Genomic DNA, 17,920 nt, shown 5'->3' on the forward strand with positions numbered 1-17,920 from the left:
CCTTCTCTTACATTCTCTCTCTCTCTCTCTCATCCTCACCCAGGTCTGCTCTTCTCTGTGTTCTTTGTGTTGCGTGAGTTCTTTCTTTCTTTCATCTCTCTGTGGGTGCTGTTGTTGTCTTGCTGTGTTTGGTGAAGGGTAGACAGACTCCTCATCTCTAGCTCGGATGGCTGAACTAGTAAGAGTTCGAAAGAAGCACCTGCAAACTCCCATCTCTAGGTAAGGGTACAACTTCAATTTCGGCAGAAGAGTTCAAGAGAGTCTGTGATGAATATCACAAATGTTTCTCTTTTTTGTTGTTGTTACTTGCTTGAATTTTGGACGAGTTTTCTGCAACTTGTGGAAAAATCAGCTTTCATTCTCCTTTGGCATCTTGAGCAGTTGTTTGGTTAGGGATTTTTGCCCTATTGTGTTCTTCAAACTCATGAATGATGAGGTTTGCTGAACAGTTGACTTTGCTTCAGTGACTAAATTTTTCTTATTTTTCTGGTTTTTCAAGTGAGGCAGACTATATCAGCACTCAACTTCAAATGAAACACTTTTTACTATATACAGCACGTGTGCTGTAAGTCCTTAGACTCACTGGTGTTGTTCGAGAGTCAGTGGTCCCATACACAGCAAGCTGTTGACAGGCATGTTAAAATTCATGACGTGGTAATGTCATGATTAATCGTGTAGATGGATGAGTCCATGTTGCGTAGCAATACAGTACTTAATCTTTGAGAGCGTGCCACTTTGTTTGCTATAAATTTTGTTTTGTTTTGTTTTTTTCTATATGTAAAATCACTTTTGAAAACTTTACTTCATCAACACAATGCCGCTATAAGTTGAATATAGAATGTTACGATTTGAGAACAATTCATTTGAACAACCACTTGTCAGGAAATGTTTGAACTTTAAGATGAATCTTGTAGAAATTCATACCTAGACCATGGCGATAGTGCACTAACATATACAAATATGCTGATGCGTAAGCAGTAGAAACGGTTAGGAACCAGAAAAGCTCCACTGCCCCATTTCTTTTTATAATTTCCTCCACCAAAACATCTCTCAAAGCAAAACAAGCACGTCCGAATTGAAAAGCCCAGCTTTGTGCCAGCAGCATTCCGGCACATGCTATTCCTGTGACTCAAATCCTGTGCCAGAGTGACAGACACTTGAAAAGCGGCGAGCCCTTTCTCTGAGAGAGGGAGAGAGAGAGAGTCCACCGCGTTTAGCTTGTTCTTAACTTGCGTTCTGGGCTCTGCTGAACTGTGGAGATTACTAATCTGTTGACTGTGTGGAGCCAAACATGACTGTCTTCGACTCTCACCACAGCTGTTTGGAGAAACATGACTTTAAAAAAAAAAAAACAAAACAAAAAAAAAGCCCCAAAAAACAAAGTTACACTTATGCACCACAAGTGTGCTTCAATGTACCTCCAGATTTTTCTTTCAAAAGTCTGTTTTTCCCAACTGCTTACAAATTGATTCAGTCTGTCGTGTTATGACGTATCCTGGAACCTCATGCACTGAAATCAAACTAAATTTTATCCTGACTTTCAGACAGAGAAATGAATCATTTTTATATGATGAGAGATTATGAAGAACATCTGACATATGTTACCAGATGTTAGTATCGTCATGAACCATCAGCAACATCAACTCAAACATATACTGAGATCTGGCATTGTCCATCGTGCTTACAGTGACTATTATATACATATATTTTGACTTAAAACAATAAAGAAGTAGGAAACTGACCAGAGTCACATTTAAGAATCTCTTCTTATATTCTGATTATTTTAATATCATATATGTGCGTGTGTTCAATTTCAAGCACATGCACTCAGATATGCACACCCTGATGTTGCGTCATAACTTTTGTGTGGTGAAAACCGTCGATAGGGCTGAGAGTGGCTAGCAATTTCCTGCCCCTAGCCACCGTCCTCAGCAGATAAAAGAACTTACCAGCATGTCAGTTTCCTCCTTTCTGAACTACCTGGAAAGCAGACTGTTTTACGTTTGTTTACGTGAATACACCTTGTGTGACTCGTGGGTTTATTAGCGGCAATCCACTGATGAGCCTGCATGTCAACCTGCTGTGACCTGTTTTAGTTCGGACATAGGTGGCAAGATTTTCCTCATTCATGGAGACGACAAAGCTTTTCTCACTGGGGAATCCTAAAAATAACCAAGACAAAATGTTTGAACGCAATAAGGGCTTCTCAATCCAAACCCTAGCGCCCCCCCCCCCAAAAAAACACCATTGTTTCCATGGCAACATGGTTATAGGCAACATAGCAAAGCAACCCATAAGGGCATAACCTAATGATAGGAAGTTGTTGCTCGTTATGGTAAATTTGACATTAATGACGTATCTTCATTACTTGCCACGCTCTGGCAGCATGGTATTTAGAATTAATGGCTTCCGAATCGCTGCTCTCCCGACTGTGGCTGAACTACGGATAACCCTATCTGTCTATGGCGGTAAATGGCTTCAACCTGTTGCCAAAGCATCATCAGCTCGAGAGCTTTTTCTAAAAAATATGGGTGAACTGCTGAAGAGTTTTCAGTTTCACGTGAAATGTTTACGTGAGAAGGTTGAATAATGTGAGGGAACCCGCAGACCGAACTGTAGACATTACTGGAGACATTTAGTAATGAAAACATACTGTGACTAGGTTTGTTAAGATCAAGAGAATGGGCCCAAACACAATAACAAACTTCAGGTAACTGGTTTCGTACCCCACTACCAAAAAAACAGTGATAAACCTTACAAGGGCAGCGCATTTCTGAAAAGCCTGCTGTAAAACATCTGGCCTTTTTTTGACATTTCATAGGTATTTAAGATACATAAGAGGAAAAATGTCTCATTTATGTATCACACTGTCATTTATACTAACACACACGCCTACACACAGACGCACGAACACATGGACACAAACACACATACACGTACACAATCAACACAAAGGAATGAGAACCACGTGTTACCAAGTTTTAATGTCAAACCCTTCAGTTGTCCTAGCACATTGTCTCTCTTAAGACAATCAAATAGGCTCTCTCTTTCTCTCGCTCTCTATGGAGTAAACATACTCAAACCTCTGTTCATCTCTGTTCGGAAACGATTCTTTTTTACCCTCAGAAAAGGGAACTAGTTTTGCTCTAGAGCTGAGTTATATCTGCACTTGGAGCAGTGTGTTTCCTCCACACCTGATGACAACAAAAAAATGTTACAATATGTTTACTGCTTTGGCCTAATGTTTAAATGGTCCCTACATGGTCGTTTTTATACTTTAACTGTTTTTCCTAACAAATGCTGTAAAACCAAAAACAGACACACACACACACAAGCACACACGTACGTGTGCTCTCTCTCTCTCTCTCTCTCTCTCTCTCTCACACACACACACATACACCGAGCAGAAGTCTAAAAACGTGTGGTTATACTGATCTGGTTAACATTGGCGGTTAACATTGGCTAGCACTGCAACAGAGAGGAACAGTTAGAACCATTTTGCCGTCACTTTAAGATGTTAACTGATCGTGTTTGCTATTCACTTATTCCCTCTGACCCAGGCTAAAGTCCATGGTCAGGCAGCTTGAGGATAACGATGTGGACTTCGAGGAGCTCAAAAAGAACCTGGACTACACAGCATCGTTGCTGGAGGCCGTTTATATTGAAGGAACAAGGTGAATTATTTGAGTTAAAGTGTTCAGTCATCAGAATGCAGTGTCTTCAAACGTTATTCTGACAAGAACAGTATTCAGATAACAGCATAAAGAAAGATTTTTTGGCGTTTAAATACTTGCCGTTTTTAGCGTCGATTTACAGTTACGAGTGTTTGCGCTAACAGTCAGGCTTGCAAACGAACAACCATTTTGTCCTGCTTAAATACAAAAAAGAAATGCTTTGAGTTCACCTCAAATAAATCACACAGGCTCCATTTACCTTATTACAGGCAATCTCTGGAAACCGAGGACGATCTTCAGCACCTCAGGTCGGACGGTGTGCCCACAGAGGTGCGTGACTGGCTGGCGTCCACCTTTACCCAGAAGGCTCGCAGGAACAGCCGCCGGTCTGACGAGAAACCCAAATTCCGCAGCATCGTCCACGCGGTGCAGGCGGGAATATTTGTTGAGAGGTTTGGAGCACTCATTCACCTGGTTCTGAATCTTTGCACTAGCCCTGCACGTCTGATGAATGTGAAACGACACAACGGACACAACTGTGTTAAAAGAAAAGACGTATATTTATGATGAAAGAAAAACCCCCATCAGTGATACAAAATCTGGTGTTTTAATTGAGAAATGTGCTCATGATTTTTTAAAACTCTTGATTTTGTCCCAGGATGTTTCGGAAAGCATACACTGCATCCATGCCAGATCAGCCTGCCGAGGTGGTACACTGTCTAAGGGTAAGACTTTGGATAAAAAGTTGATCAACTGTTTTGTATACACAGTCCTTACTCACAGCAATTACCTGAAAAGAAAGAATGAGAGAAAACAGTACTATTTTGTAATTGTTTTCTATTTAAAACCAGGGATGAGTTTTTAATGTGATAATGATCATTTCACTAATGTATGTTTTATAAAATTTTGATTCATATTTATTCCGCTACATCTTAGATTATTTTATTTTAGATTATTTTGACTTTGAGGGGTATTTGACTGAAAATAGAAGTAAATGAATTCACCTTTTGTTCTTTCATTAGGATGTGGACAGATGGAACTTTGACGTGTTTGCTTTGGACATAGCCACATCAGGACACGCCTTAAAAACACTGTTCATCGAGCTGATTATCAGATATGAACTCAACAGTCGCTTTAAGGTCTGTTTCATACCCCTATTTACTTTCTGTTCCACACACACAGAAGTATGCGTGCATACACACACACACACACACATGCAGCGCACATACCCTTTTCCCACTCACTCTCTCTGCTCACACACATACACACATACCCTTTTAAAATATGGCCTTAGTGCATGGTAGACAAGGGGATAAGACAACACTTTCCCCCTGTTGCACCTTGGTAAACTTTCAGTAAACTCACTGGTTCTGGTTAACTGGATGAACTGGATTAACAACTGTGAACTGGATTAACAACTGTAACAACAAAATAGAAGGATTCATATATTTTTTTAAGACAATACAGTAACAACCTTACAACACCCAACTCAGCATACTATTTGTACATTTCCTTTCCTCTGCTGTTGACGGTGGCCTGTATGTCTGCTCCACTTTTTTTTTTTTTTTGCTGCAGGTGCCCATCTCCTGTTTGATGTCCTTCCTGTGTGCGCTGGAGGAAGGCTATGGCAAGCACAACAACCCGTATCACTGTCACACACATGCTGCAGACGTCACACAGACAGTGCACTGTCTCCTCCTACGCACCGGCCTTGTGGTATTTCTCCCCTCCACGTTCACTCAGTACAAATGTATCTGGTAAAGAAAAGAGCTTTGGAAAGTGAAATCAGCTAGAAATCAGAGTAGACAAAACACAGACTATTGTGAGCACAAAGATATGAAGTTAAGGCAGTTAAGATTTTCACTGTGTTTTGATATAGCCTCCTGAGACTTTGCGAGCCACTCAGAAATTGTGAAGATGGTGAAAGTTTATGTTTTCAAGGTCAAACATCCTGTTTTAAATGATGTAAAATGGAAACACTGGTGGCATCTTACAAAAAAGTGTCAAACTTAATAATAATGGCGAATTTTGGCTCTCTTCTAACCTATATATACATATTTTTCATGTCTGTTTGAGACTTTTCTGAAATAAGTGATTCAATTTGTCTCCATGGCGCCAGGCTAATTACTTCAAATTTAATCTTTTCTCACTCAGTAAATGTGGACAAAGATTCAGTCTGACGGGGATGGTAACAAAATTGCTCGTTTCAAGTCAAACATAGAGATTAACATCTAAATGAGCTAAAATTGCTAAATTAAACCAATTGTGTAATTCTGAAATGCACTGAAGGCACGTTCACCCTTTTAATTTTCCTCAGTATAAAACTTTATATTTTTAATGTTGCAGTAATAAGATGTATCTTATGTTTCACTGCCTCTGCGTTTTTCTTGACTTCCCACTGTGCCTTTGGAGACTGATTCTCTGAATTCTCTGAAACCCAAGATTGACCATTATTGCTTTACTGCAGTATGCTGACCACGTTTGGTTGGTTGGGTGTTTGTCTCTAGGAGTCCCGTCTGTAATTCATCTGTCATTGTTATGATTACAGTTATTGTTATTTTTCCATGGATGGATATTTTTTCAGCTCCTTTGTCTCTCTCTCTCTCTCTCTCTCTCTCTCTCTCTCTCGCTCGCTGTATTTGTGTGTGTGTGCACATGTATTTGTGTGTGTGTGTGTGTTTGTGTGTGCGTGTGTATGTGTGTGTGCGCAGCATTGGCTCACAGAGCTGGAGGTCCTGGCCTCTTTGTTTGCTGCCGCCATCCATGATTATGAACACACAGGAACCACCAACAACTTCCACATCCATTCCAGGTATGTAAGACAAACACACACATACACACACACACACACACACACAGCGCTGTCACCTGGTTTTCATACAGGTAGGACTTTCATAAACTGTTAGGTGGTAAAAGAACCCTGTTCCAAACAAAGGAAGCACAGCTAAAAAAAAACAGCATAATGTCATTTTATTGTACTAATCAGCACTCATGTATTTTATCCTAGTGACTAGGCAATACTTAGAATCCATCTGTATGACACAGGGCTGTACATAAGGAGAGATTTGCTTATGACTGAAGGTTTTAAGCCTGTTGTTTTAGTTCCAGAACATTCTCAGTTTGATATGACTACGCGATCACAATCAGACCTCAGACAGAGATACTCCAAAGGTTCAGTTTGACATGATTTTTCACATACTTACGCTACAACCCAGATAAAATAGTTTCGAAGAACATTTCTGCATTTTTGAAATATTTTCATAAGAGTTTCGTTGGCCTGGTGTCTTCAGATGACGTCGGTTTCACAGCTTAACACAATACTAAAAACAAAACAAATAAACAAAAATCTCCTCTGGTGTGGTGTATGGTGTAAGTTTATTCAGTTGTATTTCGTTCCATATTAACAACTGAATTTCCTGCTTTAAATATGATTTGTTTTGGTTAGAATTTCCAACTTTCGAGATGTTTTGAAAGCAGAAAGGAAGGATGATGAACAATAACTGTCCATCATAAGCCAATAACTGGACATCTGATTCAGTATCAGAAAAAAAACAACATTCCTCTAACAAATGGAATAATCTAATGTTATAACGTCTAAACACAATACTCCCTCAGTTAGACTTTGCTGTTACTGGCAGATACAGATGAAAATATCTTCAGGATATGGCTATGCTCTTTATAGTTGTGTCTGTTGAAAGTATGTGAAAAAAAATAGCGTGATTTTGATAATTGGATGCAGTATCTATTTAAGTATATATCTTCATTTTTCACTTCAGCAAAACCACAGTTACCCCACATGTTTCTACAATGTTTGTACCCAAGTTCTTCATAGCATCCCCAACCAACAAAACCATAATTCTGATATCATTTTTTGGAGGGAGAAAGAGAAAGAGGAGAGAGAGAAATAGAGTGAAGCATGGAAGCAGAAAAAATGAGGAAAAAAGCTAGCTGCAGCTAGAGCAAACATGGCTCTTTGAGATGTCTAGTATTTTTAGCGCGATATTTTTCCACACACAGGCACTACAGTGCGCGGGTGCCTTGGCACCATTTCACTGTTTTTTATTTTAGGAACAAAAACAGAGCAGTCGGCCCTCGGTGGAGAGCTCAAGGTGAGAGCGTACACTAATGCCTCTCTCACAGAACCCCCAAAAACACGGGCTTTGCTCTGTGGAACACACACACACACACACACCATACACGCCACATCCACTGGAAAGTGTTTGTGTCATCACCAGGCTCTTGAAACATTCATGAACAAAGGCAAACTGCAAATTTCAGGAAGTCAAAAAGAGCTGCCTGTTTTTGCTGAGACTCTCTTCACTCTTGTAAAACTAGGCTTTGATAATGATGTTGAGAACTCCCTCACTAGTCACTCTGGTCTTCCAAAAGAACTTCAGTATTTCAAAAGAAAATGAAAATCAAATCTGCGTTCCACAATTCACGTAAATAAATCAGTGGAGGAGAAGAATGTATCTTATTGGTCCTGTTTTATTTGAATTAGGCCTCAACAGGAGGGTATGTATGTATGTGCATATGTATGTATATATATATATGTGTATGTATGTATGTATGTATTTATTTTTTATTTATTGCTGTACAGCACTGAAACATGTGTTTGGTCAGAGTGTGAGAATCTTTTACTGGGATGGGTCTGTAATCATCTCATAGATATCTTTCGTAAAAATCCATAGCTAAACATCCGTAGGTGTAGATCACTACGGAATGTATTTGAGACTGGCTGGGCCATCACTTGTTGTCAACCAGTTTACTGCACAGAGATACCTATCATCTTTTCCATTTTTCAATTATTATATTTATCAATAGGTGTGTACGTGTATGTGTGTGTGTGCACATGCATGTCCGTGTGTGTGGAGCCATGTGTGTGTGCAGATGTATGTGCATGTGTATATACGTTGCACTTTGTGTGGCATTTAAGTGTTTCTCTGGATAAAATAGTTGTGAACCCTATTCCTGAGGCAAATGTCTTAAGATATACTTTACAGCTATAATTATGTGTGTTGTGGCATGCCTAATTTTCCATAACTATTAAAGATGGAGATACAGTATGAGGCCATTACTCTAGCACATGGAATTTATTGATTTAATCAGAAAATGGTTCCATTTCTGAATTACTTATTTTGTTTGGCTTATTGCCATATTCACTCAGAAATACGAGAATATAACTATATACTTTACTCAAACCAATATCTCTTTTTTAACCCTTTATTTTTATAATAGCTCAACTAATATATCCTAACTAACTGTACCACAATAAAACATGCAAGGACACATACACACACACACACACACACACAATAACACATGCACAAATTCATTCATTTAATAGTTTGTTCATATTTGCATGTACTGTTTTGACATCAATATGGCTTGACATACAATACTTGTATCAAATTGCTCAATTTCCAAGACAGTCAGCTGCTTCACCTTTTGTTTAGTATACAGAATCTGGACAGGCAGAAGTCTAATGGACCTTTAAACTGAAGAAGAAGGGGGGGTGTGGTGGGCGGGGGGAGGTGGGGGGGGGGGGGGCATGCGTATTGTTTATAGTCTGCCCTCTATCACTGTGACAGGTCTGAACTTGCTCTGATCTATAACGACCGTGCGGTACAGGAGAGCCATCACCTCAGCGCCACGTTCCGCCTGCTCCAGGACGAACAGATGAACATCTTCACCAACCTGACACGAGCTGAATGGCTGTAAGAAACGCGGTGTTGTTTTTCTTTTTAGCCATTACACCCTCCCACATTACACAGCATGACTTTTTTTTTTTTTTTTTTTTTTTGAGGCGCCACGCAAATTGGTGTTCATTAGCTCAGAGGCCCTGCTATTAAGGAGAAATCAAGTTATTTATTGTTTGAGGTCAAATTTTGCTCTGATATTATAATGTTTGCCCATTAGTCTTCCTGCAGCCCTTGTTAGTTTTGCATTCTTTTTCTATTTTTTTTTTTTTTTGTCTTGATGAATAAGGTACTTAGGCCTATGTTCTGGTGAGCAAATTATCCTAGTCTTGTCACACTGTTCTTCAAAAAGGAACTGTCTGAAATGTCAAAATCTGTTTTTCACATTTCATTTAAATAAATCAATGACAGGAAAGAATCCAAACCAGTGATCTTGGTTTGTTTGAATAAGGCCTGAATGGGAAAGGTTCCTGTTTCATTGTAATGTTTCCATTAGTTATTTAGTTTAGCATCCTTTTTTTTTAATCGTGAGCAGATTGGTGCCTATCCTGTGTTCCAGTCGTAAATAAACATGTTTACTGAGCAGCTTCAGCACTGGCAGTCTGACAGTCCTGGTTTTCTGTGTTGTTGTAGTACCCTATTCTATGGCCTGTCCACTGCCGCAGTCATAGTTAGAGATGACTGTGGGCTCAGGAAGCGTAGAGCTCTGTAACGACTTTGTTAAGTCAGATGCGCTTGACGTATGCGTCCAATATGAAACTCACTGAAAAGAAAAATCCTGACCAATCTGAGCGCAGCATCAGGGGCCTCAGCCAGTCAAGTGCATCAATATCATTTTAAGGTTGGAAGGGAACTTGGGTTGTGTGATGCATATTGGAATCTCCATGTGTTGTAAAGGCTTCTCTAACACAGTGTTACCATGGGGATAGAGCACAGGGAGGGGTGGAGGGCAGAGCTCACTGGGGAAGCTGGAGTGTGAGTATGCAGTGTAATGTTTGTACTCTGGTTTGTGTGTTGTTGACAGAGAGCTGCGTTCTCTGGTTATAGAGATGGTCCTGGGTACAGATATGTCATCTCACTTGCTTCAGGTTAAAGCAATGAGGACCTGCCTGCAGCAACACGAGCAGTAATATTTTCAGTTTCTTCTTCTTCTTCTTCTTCTGTATTTGTTTGCTGTGACTAATACCACCACCACAATTCTCACACTGTTTAGAATTCCCTAACTGTCGATTAGAATGTGTTAAAGGCTATTTTTCAGCTCTCTTTCATGTGTGTGTATGTATGTGTGTGTGTGTGTGTCTGTGTGTGTGTGTGTGTGTGTACGTATGTGTGTGTACGTATGTGTGTGTACGTATGTGTGTGTATGTATGTCTGTGTATGTATGTCTGTGTGTGTGTGTGTGTGTGTGTGTGTGTGTTTGTGTGTGTGTGTATGTTTGTGTTTTGTCCACAGGATTGACAAACCCAAAGCTCTGTCCCTCCTATTACACTCTGCTGATATCAGCCATCCCACCAAGCCCTGGGCTTTGCACTCACGCTGGACCAAAGCTCTGATGGAAGAGTTCTTCAGACAGGTGAGCTGTGGCAGTGGCTAGGTCAGCTGAGCTCACCTGTTCTCTTACCTTTTAACTGACTGTGAAAGCTCGATCAACACGTTACATATAACTGTCTTATCAGTGTGCATGGGCACTGAAAATTGACCACTGAGAAACATTTTCCCTGTTCAAAAAGGAATTCCATTTACAGGTTATTTTCTGATAGACCACTGTGCAAATATGATAGGGACTCCGTTGTGAAATGTGTCTCTTTTCTGTACCAGGGAGATAAGGAGGCAGAACTGGGCCTTCCCTTCTCACCCCTCTGTGACCGTAGCAGCACCTTAATAGCTCAGTCCCAAATAGGTGAGACCTCTGCTAATGCAAGAATTTGCTTTTTAAAGTGCGATGTGTCATTAGGTTTATTTTATCTAAAGAAACTCCAGGATGTTTCTCTCAGCCTATTGTCAGAATAAAATGGCAATGAATGGGTCAAGGTTACGACACTCTTAAGAGCATTCGAGAGGGAAAAACTGAGATGTGGTGCAATGCGATGAGAAATCTTACTCACTTCCTGAAATGGCCAGCCACCAAATCAAACATCTTTTAACACTGATTTGATTGAGAGCCAAATCAGTGTTTCGAAAGCAGCTTTCCAAAAATAACACACTGCCATTTTCCAAGCTATATTTGGGGCTCTGTATGAAACATAATAATCACATTGAAAGCACATCTATGGACAGTCCTGTTCCCTTTTTCCTCTTGTGGTAATATGTCTGTGGATTTAATACTGTATATATATTTGGAACTAATCCTATTTCAGACGATGTGTTTGTCTGTAATGACATTTACTGACGAAGCATGTCAGGTTTTCTTGGATCCCCATTGCTTGTGAGAAAGGACATACCGTTTTTAGCTGACACATTACTCTAATAAAAGTCTCATTATGGCAAACATACAGGCTTTATTGATTTCATTGTGGACCCTACGTTCTCGTTATTAACGGACATGGCGGAGAAGATTGTCATCCCTCTGGTCCAAGAGAACCCTGAACCCCCAGATCCATGCAACCGACACAGGTACCTCCTGACACGACCTCCTCACCTGACAGCTACATGCTTCCTAAAACACAAGTTTGAGCACGGTGACAAATAAATGTAAAAAGACAACGTGCATTTAAAAAAAAAAACTTAACAGCTAGATTAGTTTATTGATTGGGCAATTCGACAGAGCCTCCGGAAACGCAAAGGCCTGGATTACATGGCAATTACAGAGTTCTTTGATTTGCTGAGGTGGTCTGAAACAGATCAATTAGAGACGGAAGAATGAGCTGTGTTTAAATCTCTCATGATTCATGTTCTTCTCATGCGTTCTTCAGTTCTCTGTGGAAGGAGAGCTCCAGAGGACTGCAGTGGAGTTTAGCCCACATTACCGCCGAGCTAGTCAGCTTCAGGTCCACTTGGACGCGACACACAGAAGATAACAAGTTCAAATGGAGAGAAAGTGAGACGAATGGTTTGTATTTTAGGACCTTGCATTGTCTTGTTTCTCCCATTGATTTCTAATCTGTAGCACAGAGAATGGCTGCTAGAAGACCTTGATTATATGCCTCAGTCCAAAGATGAACATCCCCATATACGCTTGCATACACCAACACTTGCTTTATCTTAAAGTAAATTGTAGCTTGAAGCGGTCCATTGAAGTACTACACTTTATGAGTCCTTCGGGGACTGTAAAGTCTGATGAGAAAAGTGCACAATCAGCTCCAGGCAGAGCACACAAACACCCTGGGCTGTATGGGTAGGAGCAGCTGTGGTCGTATGTCTCTTTGTATTTTGCCAGGCCATGTTCAACCCAATTCTCCTCAAACCCACCTCTCCTCAGCCAGCTGCAGTTTATGATGGGATGGTTACACCAGATAGAACGATCCATGGCAAAAGGCTCAGAAGTGACAGGGTTTGTCCCGTGTTTTTTTAATTGTGCTCCTGAAGTAATTTCTTTAGCGGCTTTTCGATCCGACGGCCAGTTTTAGCTGGTTGTACAGGTCATCCGTGATCTGGATGACATGGCCATCAGAGTTGATGATGTGTGAAGGTAACCTCAGTGGTCCTACCGTTGATCCTGTGTAGCTTAAGTGAATATTAGACACTGTTATGCCAGGTTACTTTCAGGGACACACTCAAAGCTTTTTTCTTTTTTTTTTTGGAGTTTTTTATGTGGTGTCCTTGTTTCATATCCATAGAGAATTGTGGATAAGTACACTCCCTGGTAGCCTGCTATTTTGGTGTGGAGGTGGAGGCTTATTGTTGCTGAAAGCTCTCGTTCTCACCCATCCAAACGAGGAAGAGTCCTACTTGATCTGGTTTTTGAATGTCGATAGTGCAGACTTCAGAGAGGATGCCCCTGAGGTACTTGAAGTGTGACACCACATTCAGTGTACTGTTTGAGATTGAGAAAGCAGATGGAACTGATGGAGGGGTGGATAAACACTGAAGCAGAACCCTTGTCGTTGAAGTCAGAAGCCCTTAATGTGCACACACAGACCCATTCTGATGTAAGCTCTTGCAGCAGCTGTAAGTATGGCTTAAAGAGCTTCTGTGGTATCACTGGTGGAAACTGAGATCTGGAGTACGTTCAGAGTTTGGCTTTGTGGTTACTTTGAATCTCTGAAAGCCAAGGTCATTCCATGTCCCTCTGTAGAATTGACAGAGACACACTGAATCGAGGTGGTGCAAGCACACAGCCTTCCCTTACCCCAGTACCGACTCAAATGGTGAGCTTCAAGGTGTAGACTCCTGGTCACCAACAGACATCTGGGCCATCATCCCCTCATGAGACTGAGTCAAGGTGCTGGTAAATTTCTTTAGGGCAGCAGTTCTGCAAGAGTACATTCTAGAGTTCATGGTGTACAATGTCAAAGGCGTCGGAAAGGTCTGTGAAGCCCATAAACAGGTCTTCTGTTTCTTCGTGTCACTTTTCTTGCAGTTGTGGTGTGATGAGGTCATGTCTCCAGTGTTTCTCTTCCACACTGAGGCACGCTGGATTTTTGTATTGCAATGTCTGCTCCATATAGATGTTACCATTCTGAAGGATCACACTCCTCCAGAAAAGAGTGGAGTGCTTTCCCTGCTCCCTGAGTAGTCCTTCATTCAAGATTCCAGTCTTGCTTAGAGCAGCAATGCCAATGTTATATTGCTTCAGCTCAGCCACAATTTCCACAAGGCCCCTCCCCAGTTGGGTTGAATAATGTAGCTCCTTAATAGAACTGTTCAGATGCACAGGAGTCTGCTGACAGCAGCTGCCACTCAAATCCCGAATGCTGACAATCAATAGCCTTGTGTCACTACCACGTAGGAGCCTGTCTGTTGGTTTCCAGATCAGTCTGCCCTGTCCATGTCAATTGGCACAACACACCATTGGCAGGAAATGCAGGAAGTCCAGATGCAAACTCATTGCAAAGTCAGCAGAGGGTACCTGTGCACTGGCATTGTTTGCAGTAGCATAGGGGTTGTGCTTGATTCTGAGGAGGTGTATTCAGGTGTATTCAAGGAAGAAATCCATGACAACCATTCCCTCCTCCTCACTGCTGTAGGAGGCTGCTGCAGCTCCAAACTGCCAGGGGACCACTTGTAGTCCACCTGCTGGCACTTGCTTTTCTTTCAGGGTGTGTTTCACTAGCTTTTGTCTCTCCAGACTTACCCACAAGGCAGGAGATCAGTGGTCAGCTGATACCAGGGTATTTCCAGGCACTGTGGGCCTGCACATCACACTTCTTAGGACCACTGCAGCTCCTAGATCCCCTCATGAATAGCTTGGTGTTAGAGAGACATTCAGTTACTGTGTGATGCCTCTTGGAGTGCTCTCTGGAGACTTGGTTAGAGAGATGCCACTCTCCACTGCCATGTGGGGGCTGCATCCCTTCTCACCACATGTTACTTATAGCAACAATGAGCTATAAGTAAGAGGGTTGCAAGCAAACAACAAGCAACGTATGCACCTTGCTTCTAGCCACAGTGCTACTGCACAAGATGCATCACATCACCCTGTGGCCATGACCACCAAAACTAACACACAGACACACACACACACACACACACACACACAAGCACACGTATGTGTGTGTTTGTGTACATTTTTGCTATTTCCTCCTGATTGCTTGTGTTATTTTCTCTCCCTATGTGAATTTGTCTGTCTGTGTTTTTCACCGTATAGGATCTACAGATCAGTTCCGGTACGAGAAGCCCCCACACAGCAAAGAAGAAGAGCTTTCAGAATCCGACTCCCAGGATTCCTCTGTAAACAACGCTCCACAGTAGTGAGAGTTCATACAGAGGCACTGGGGATCTGGTCAACGTCCCCACCTGTAAAACGAGTCGTGTGTGAAACATGCTGTCCATTCCAGGCAGAGCACAGAAGATTTATCACTACCCTCCTTCAGTGTACCAACCTCAACGTTTTCCCCGCGATTCGACAGTTCTGTAACCTGAAACACTTCTTGAACATGTTAGGAGTGTCAAGCAGTTACCCACGTCTAGAAATTACTGAAAACACAAGCAGTTTTATTTTTTATTCATAATTAAACCGGAATATTTAAGTTATATTTGTAAATGTACATTTAAGCATAAGCAATATTTGGTATAGACAGTGTAGACTGTCAGTTATATGTACATGTATGAGAGCCACTGTTTTAAGTCCCTATAAAGGAGACACAGCATGGTTAAGATCAGACATAGAGAGGTCTGTGTACACAACAGCTCAAGTCCTGCAGTAAGAGCTCACCAAACCACAGACAGCATCTAGAGGTAGCAATATGTCTGCAGCTTGTACAATACTATCCTATCAGGCCATAGGAAAGTATGCATGCTGGCCATGTGGTACTTTGAATGCCTTTTAGTCCTTTTCTACCATAGGGGGTTCCTTTTGAACACACTATTTAACCAGCTTCTAGTGGACTTACAGTCAAGCTTTGTAATAGCTATGTTCTTTTTTTTTTTTTGTAGTGAATACTTGCTGTAATGTAGATACTCTTATGTACTCAGATATATATGTATGTATAATATTTTCAATAAATTTTTACATGGAATCTGTGTTGCTGCAGTGTCTTTGTGATGAGAGAAGCTGGTGAGAGGGAGGTGGGCACACTGTTATCCCCATATCTGCCAGGGTCCGTCATATTCGCTCCTCTGATGAGTCTATGAACCTTAACAGAATGATGGAGTCGGTGAAGGTGCAGTATTTCACTTTTGAAACCGAAGGTATGTGCTGACTGTCAGGTCAGAGAGAAAGAGAGCTATGATGTGTCAGCAAGTTTTATATCTTGCCTGAGTTCATTCGATCTTTTTTTTTTTTTGCAGCTTACCTCTGCTGTGGAGCTCAGTCAAGAGATGGCTGAGAAATGAAATGGTATACAGTGCTATGCCGTGTCACAAAATAAGAGCAACTGAGTAGGCACTCTGTCAGGGTCTGTGGAATGGATTCCAAGGCTTAACACAAAAAAAAAGCACTGAAGAGTGTGAAAGTGTGGAGAATACCACTCTGCAGTGTGGTTTATCTACATATATTTGAAACTCCATAACACAGGAAATCTAATCATAATATGAAAACCACTTCCTCTGAACATATTACTTATTTACTATGATATACTGGGCATGTATTGTGACAGACTGCATGCTCAGTGTTTTCTTTAATATAGTCATTTATCAAAGGAATTCTGCATTTAGAAATTAGACTTGAGAAATTTAGATTCCTGTAAGTTCTCATACTGACTCCCTCAGTCTGTGTCCCAGTGCTCCACCAGTAGGAGGAGGTGTCGCTTAGAGTCAGGAAAGCCCCCCAGAACTCAACATCCACTCTCACCTTTTGGACATGAAACGTTAATCATATCTGCAGAGACATCAAACACTTCTGAAATATGTCATGTGCGGTAAACTTAAAAAAAAAACAGTGCATAATTGTAGGATAATTCTAGGTAATATGGGGAAATCAACACACACATACACAATATGTTATTCTCTATGAGGGTCTATGAGCACTCATAAAAGCATGTTAAATGTTTTAAAGTATGATTCTTTGGCATCATATCTGTAAGGCTCTCTCAGAGTTCTACATTGGAACTTTGGGAAATGCATTTCTGAGCTTGGTGAACAGTAAATAAAGCAGGGCTGTTATGTTTGTGAAATATTTATGTATGTTGTGCGGTATGCTCACTAGTCATTGGCCACTGAATAATTTATAGAGTGTCTTTCTATTTTAAGGGCAAGGTTGGTCGACCTTGCACCGGACATGGTCAGTGATGCAACGCTCATGTCAAATTAGTAAAGCTACAAAACGTTATGACCGTTTCCTACAGTGTGGAATAATCTGAAAGGGGGAAAAATGGATGGACCTTATTCACTGACGAGGTGAGATTTTTACTAGAAAAAAATATTGTCCTTCATTTTTAATGTGGCTCAGAAAAATCTATCATTTCGTTGATTCTATTCGCATCTGCAATAATTTGCATTTGTCTTTTAAAAGTGTCTAATATATTAATATATTAGGAGACCATATTTTCCCACTAAATATTAAACAAGAAACTATCACAGAATTTTTTTTTTTTTTCAACTATACAGTTTGAGTAAGGATAGAAAGAATGATTGAGAAACAGAGAGAGGTGGGAACGAGAGAGGGGGAGAGAGAGAGAGAGAGAACATTCATTGCTTTTTTGCTCGGCACTTTGAAATAGCTCAGCCATCAAAGGCATTACTTTGTGCTCTGGTTGCCTTTCATCTGTATATATATTGATAAACTTATTGACGTTCCATCATACACGCCAGTGAAGTCACTAGTTCTGTGAAATACCACCCCACTCTCTTTTAGATGAAAATATCAGAATTGTACCACTTCACTTGATAAAAAAAATACTCTTAAGTCAAACAGATTTGAGCACCAGTGAAAATATTTAGGCAGATTTATTAGAGGCAATGTTTTTTTAAAGAAATAAAAATGCTCAAAAAACAAAACAAAATCAACAA

The 17,920-nt window shown here is 40.8% G+C and overlaps 1 protein-coding gene across 1 annotated transcript; it reads left to right on the forward strand.

The window, feature by feature from the left end:
* The first annotated feature begins 3,560 nt into the window (after positions 1–3,560).
* On the forward strand, positions 3,561–15,223 carry LOC115815263 (calcium/calmodulin-dependent 3',5'-cyclic nucleotide phosphodiesterase 1B-like). The gene is made up of 13 exons (XM_030778220.1): positions 3,561–3,674; positions 3,944–4,126; positions 4,333–4,399; positions 4,697–4,813; positions 5,250–5,390; positions 6,386–6,486; positions 9,266–9,391; positions 10,398–10,499; positions 10,826–10,946; positions 11,192–11,273; positions 11,869–11,986; positions 12,286–12,422; positions 15,120–15,223. Exons 1-13 carry the CDS (start codon positions 3,571–3,573, stop codon positions 15,221–15,223), a joined length of 1,503 nt encoding a protein of 500 aa, XP_030634080.1. The 5' UTR covers positions 3,561–3,570.
* Positions 15,224–17,920: the final 2,697 nt, after the last annotated feature.

The sequence above is a fragment of the Chanos chanos genome, chromosome 6, assembly GCF_902362185.1.
Source record: "Chanos chanos chromosome 6, fChaCha1.1, whole genome shotgun sequence".
NCBI classification, from domain to species: Eukaryota; Metazoa; Chordata; class Actinopteri; order Gonorynchiformes; family Chanidae; genus Chanos; species Chanos chanos.

Coding starts and splice junctions, on each gene's coding strand:
- LOC115815263 (XM_030778220.1), top strand. CDS start 3,571: ATGGTCAGGCAGCTTGAGGATAACGATGTGGACTTCGAGGAGCTCAAA. Junction 3,675..3,943: donor GTTTATATTGAAGGAACAAG/GTGAATTATTTG, acceptor ACCTTATTACAG/GCAATCTCTGGAAACCGAGG. Junction 10,500..10,825: donor TGCCTGCAGCAACACGAGCA/GTAATATTTTCA, acceptor TTTTGTCCACAG/GATTGACAAACCCAAAGCTC.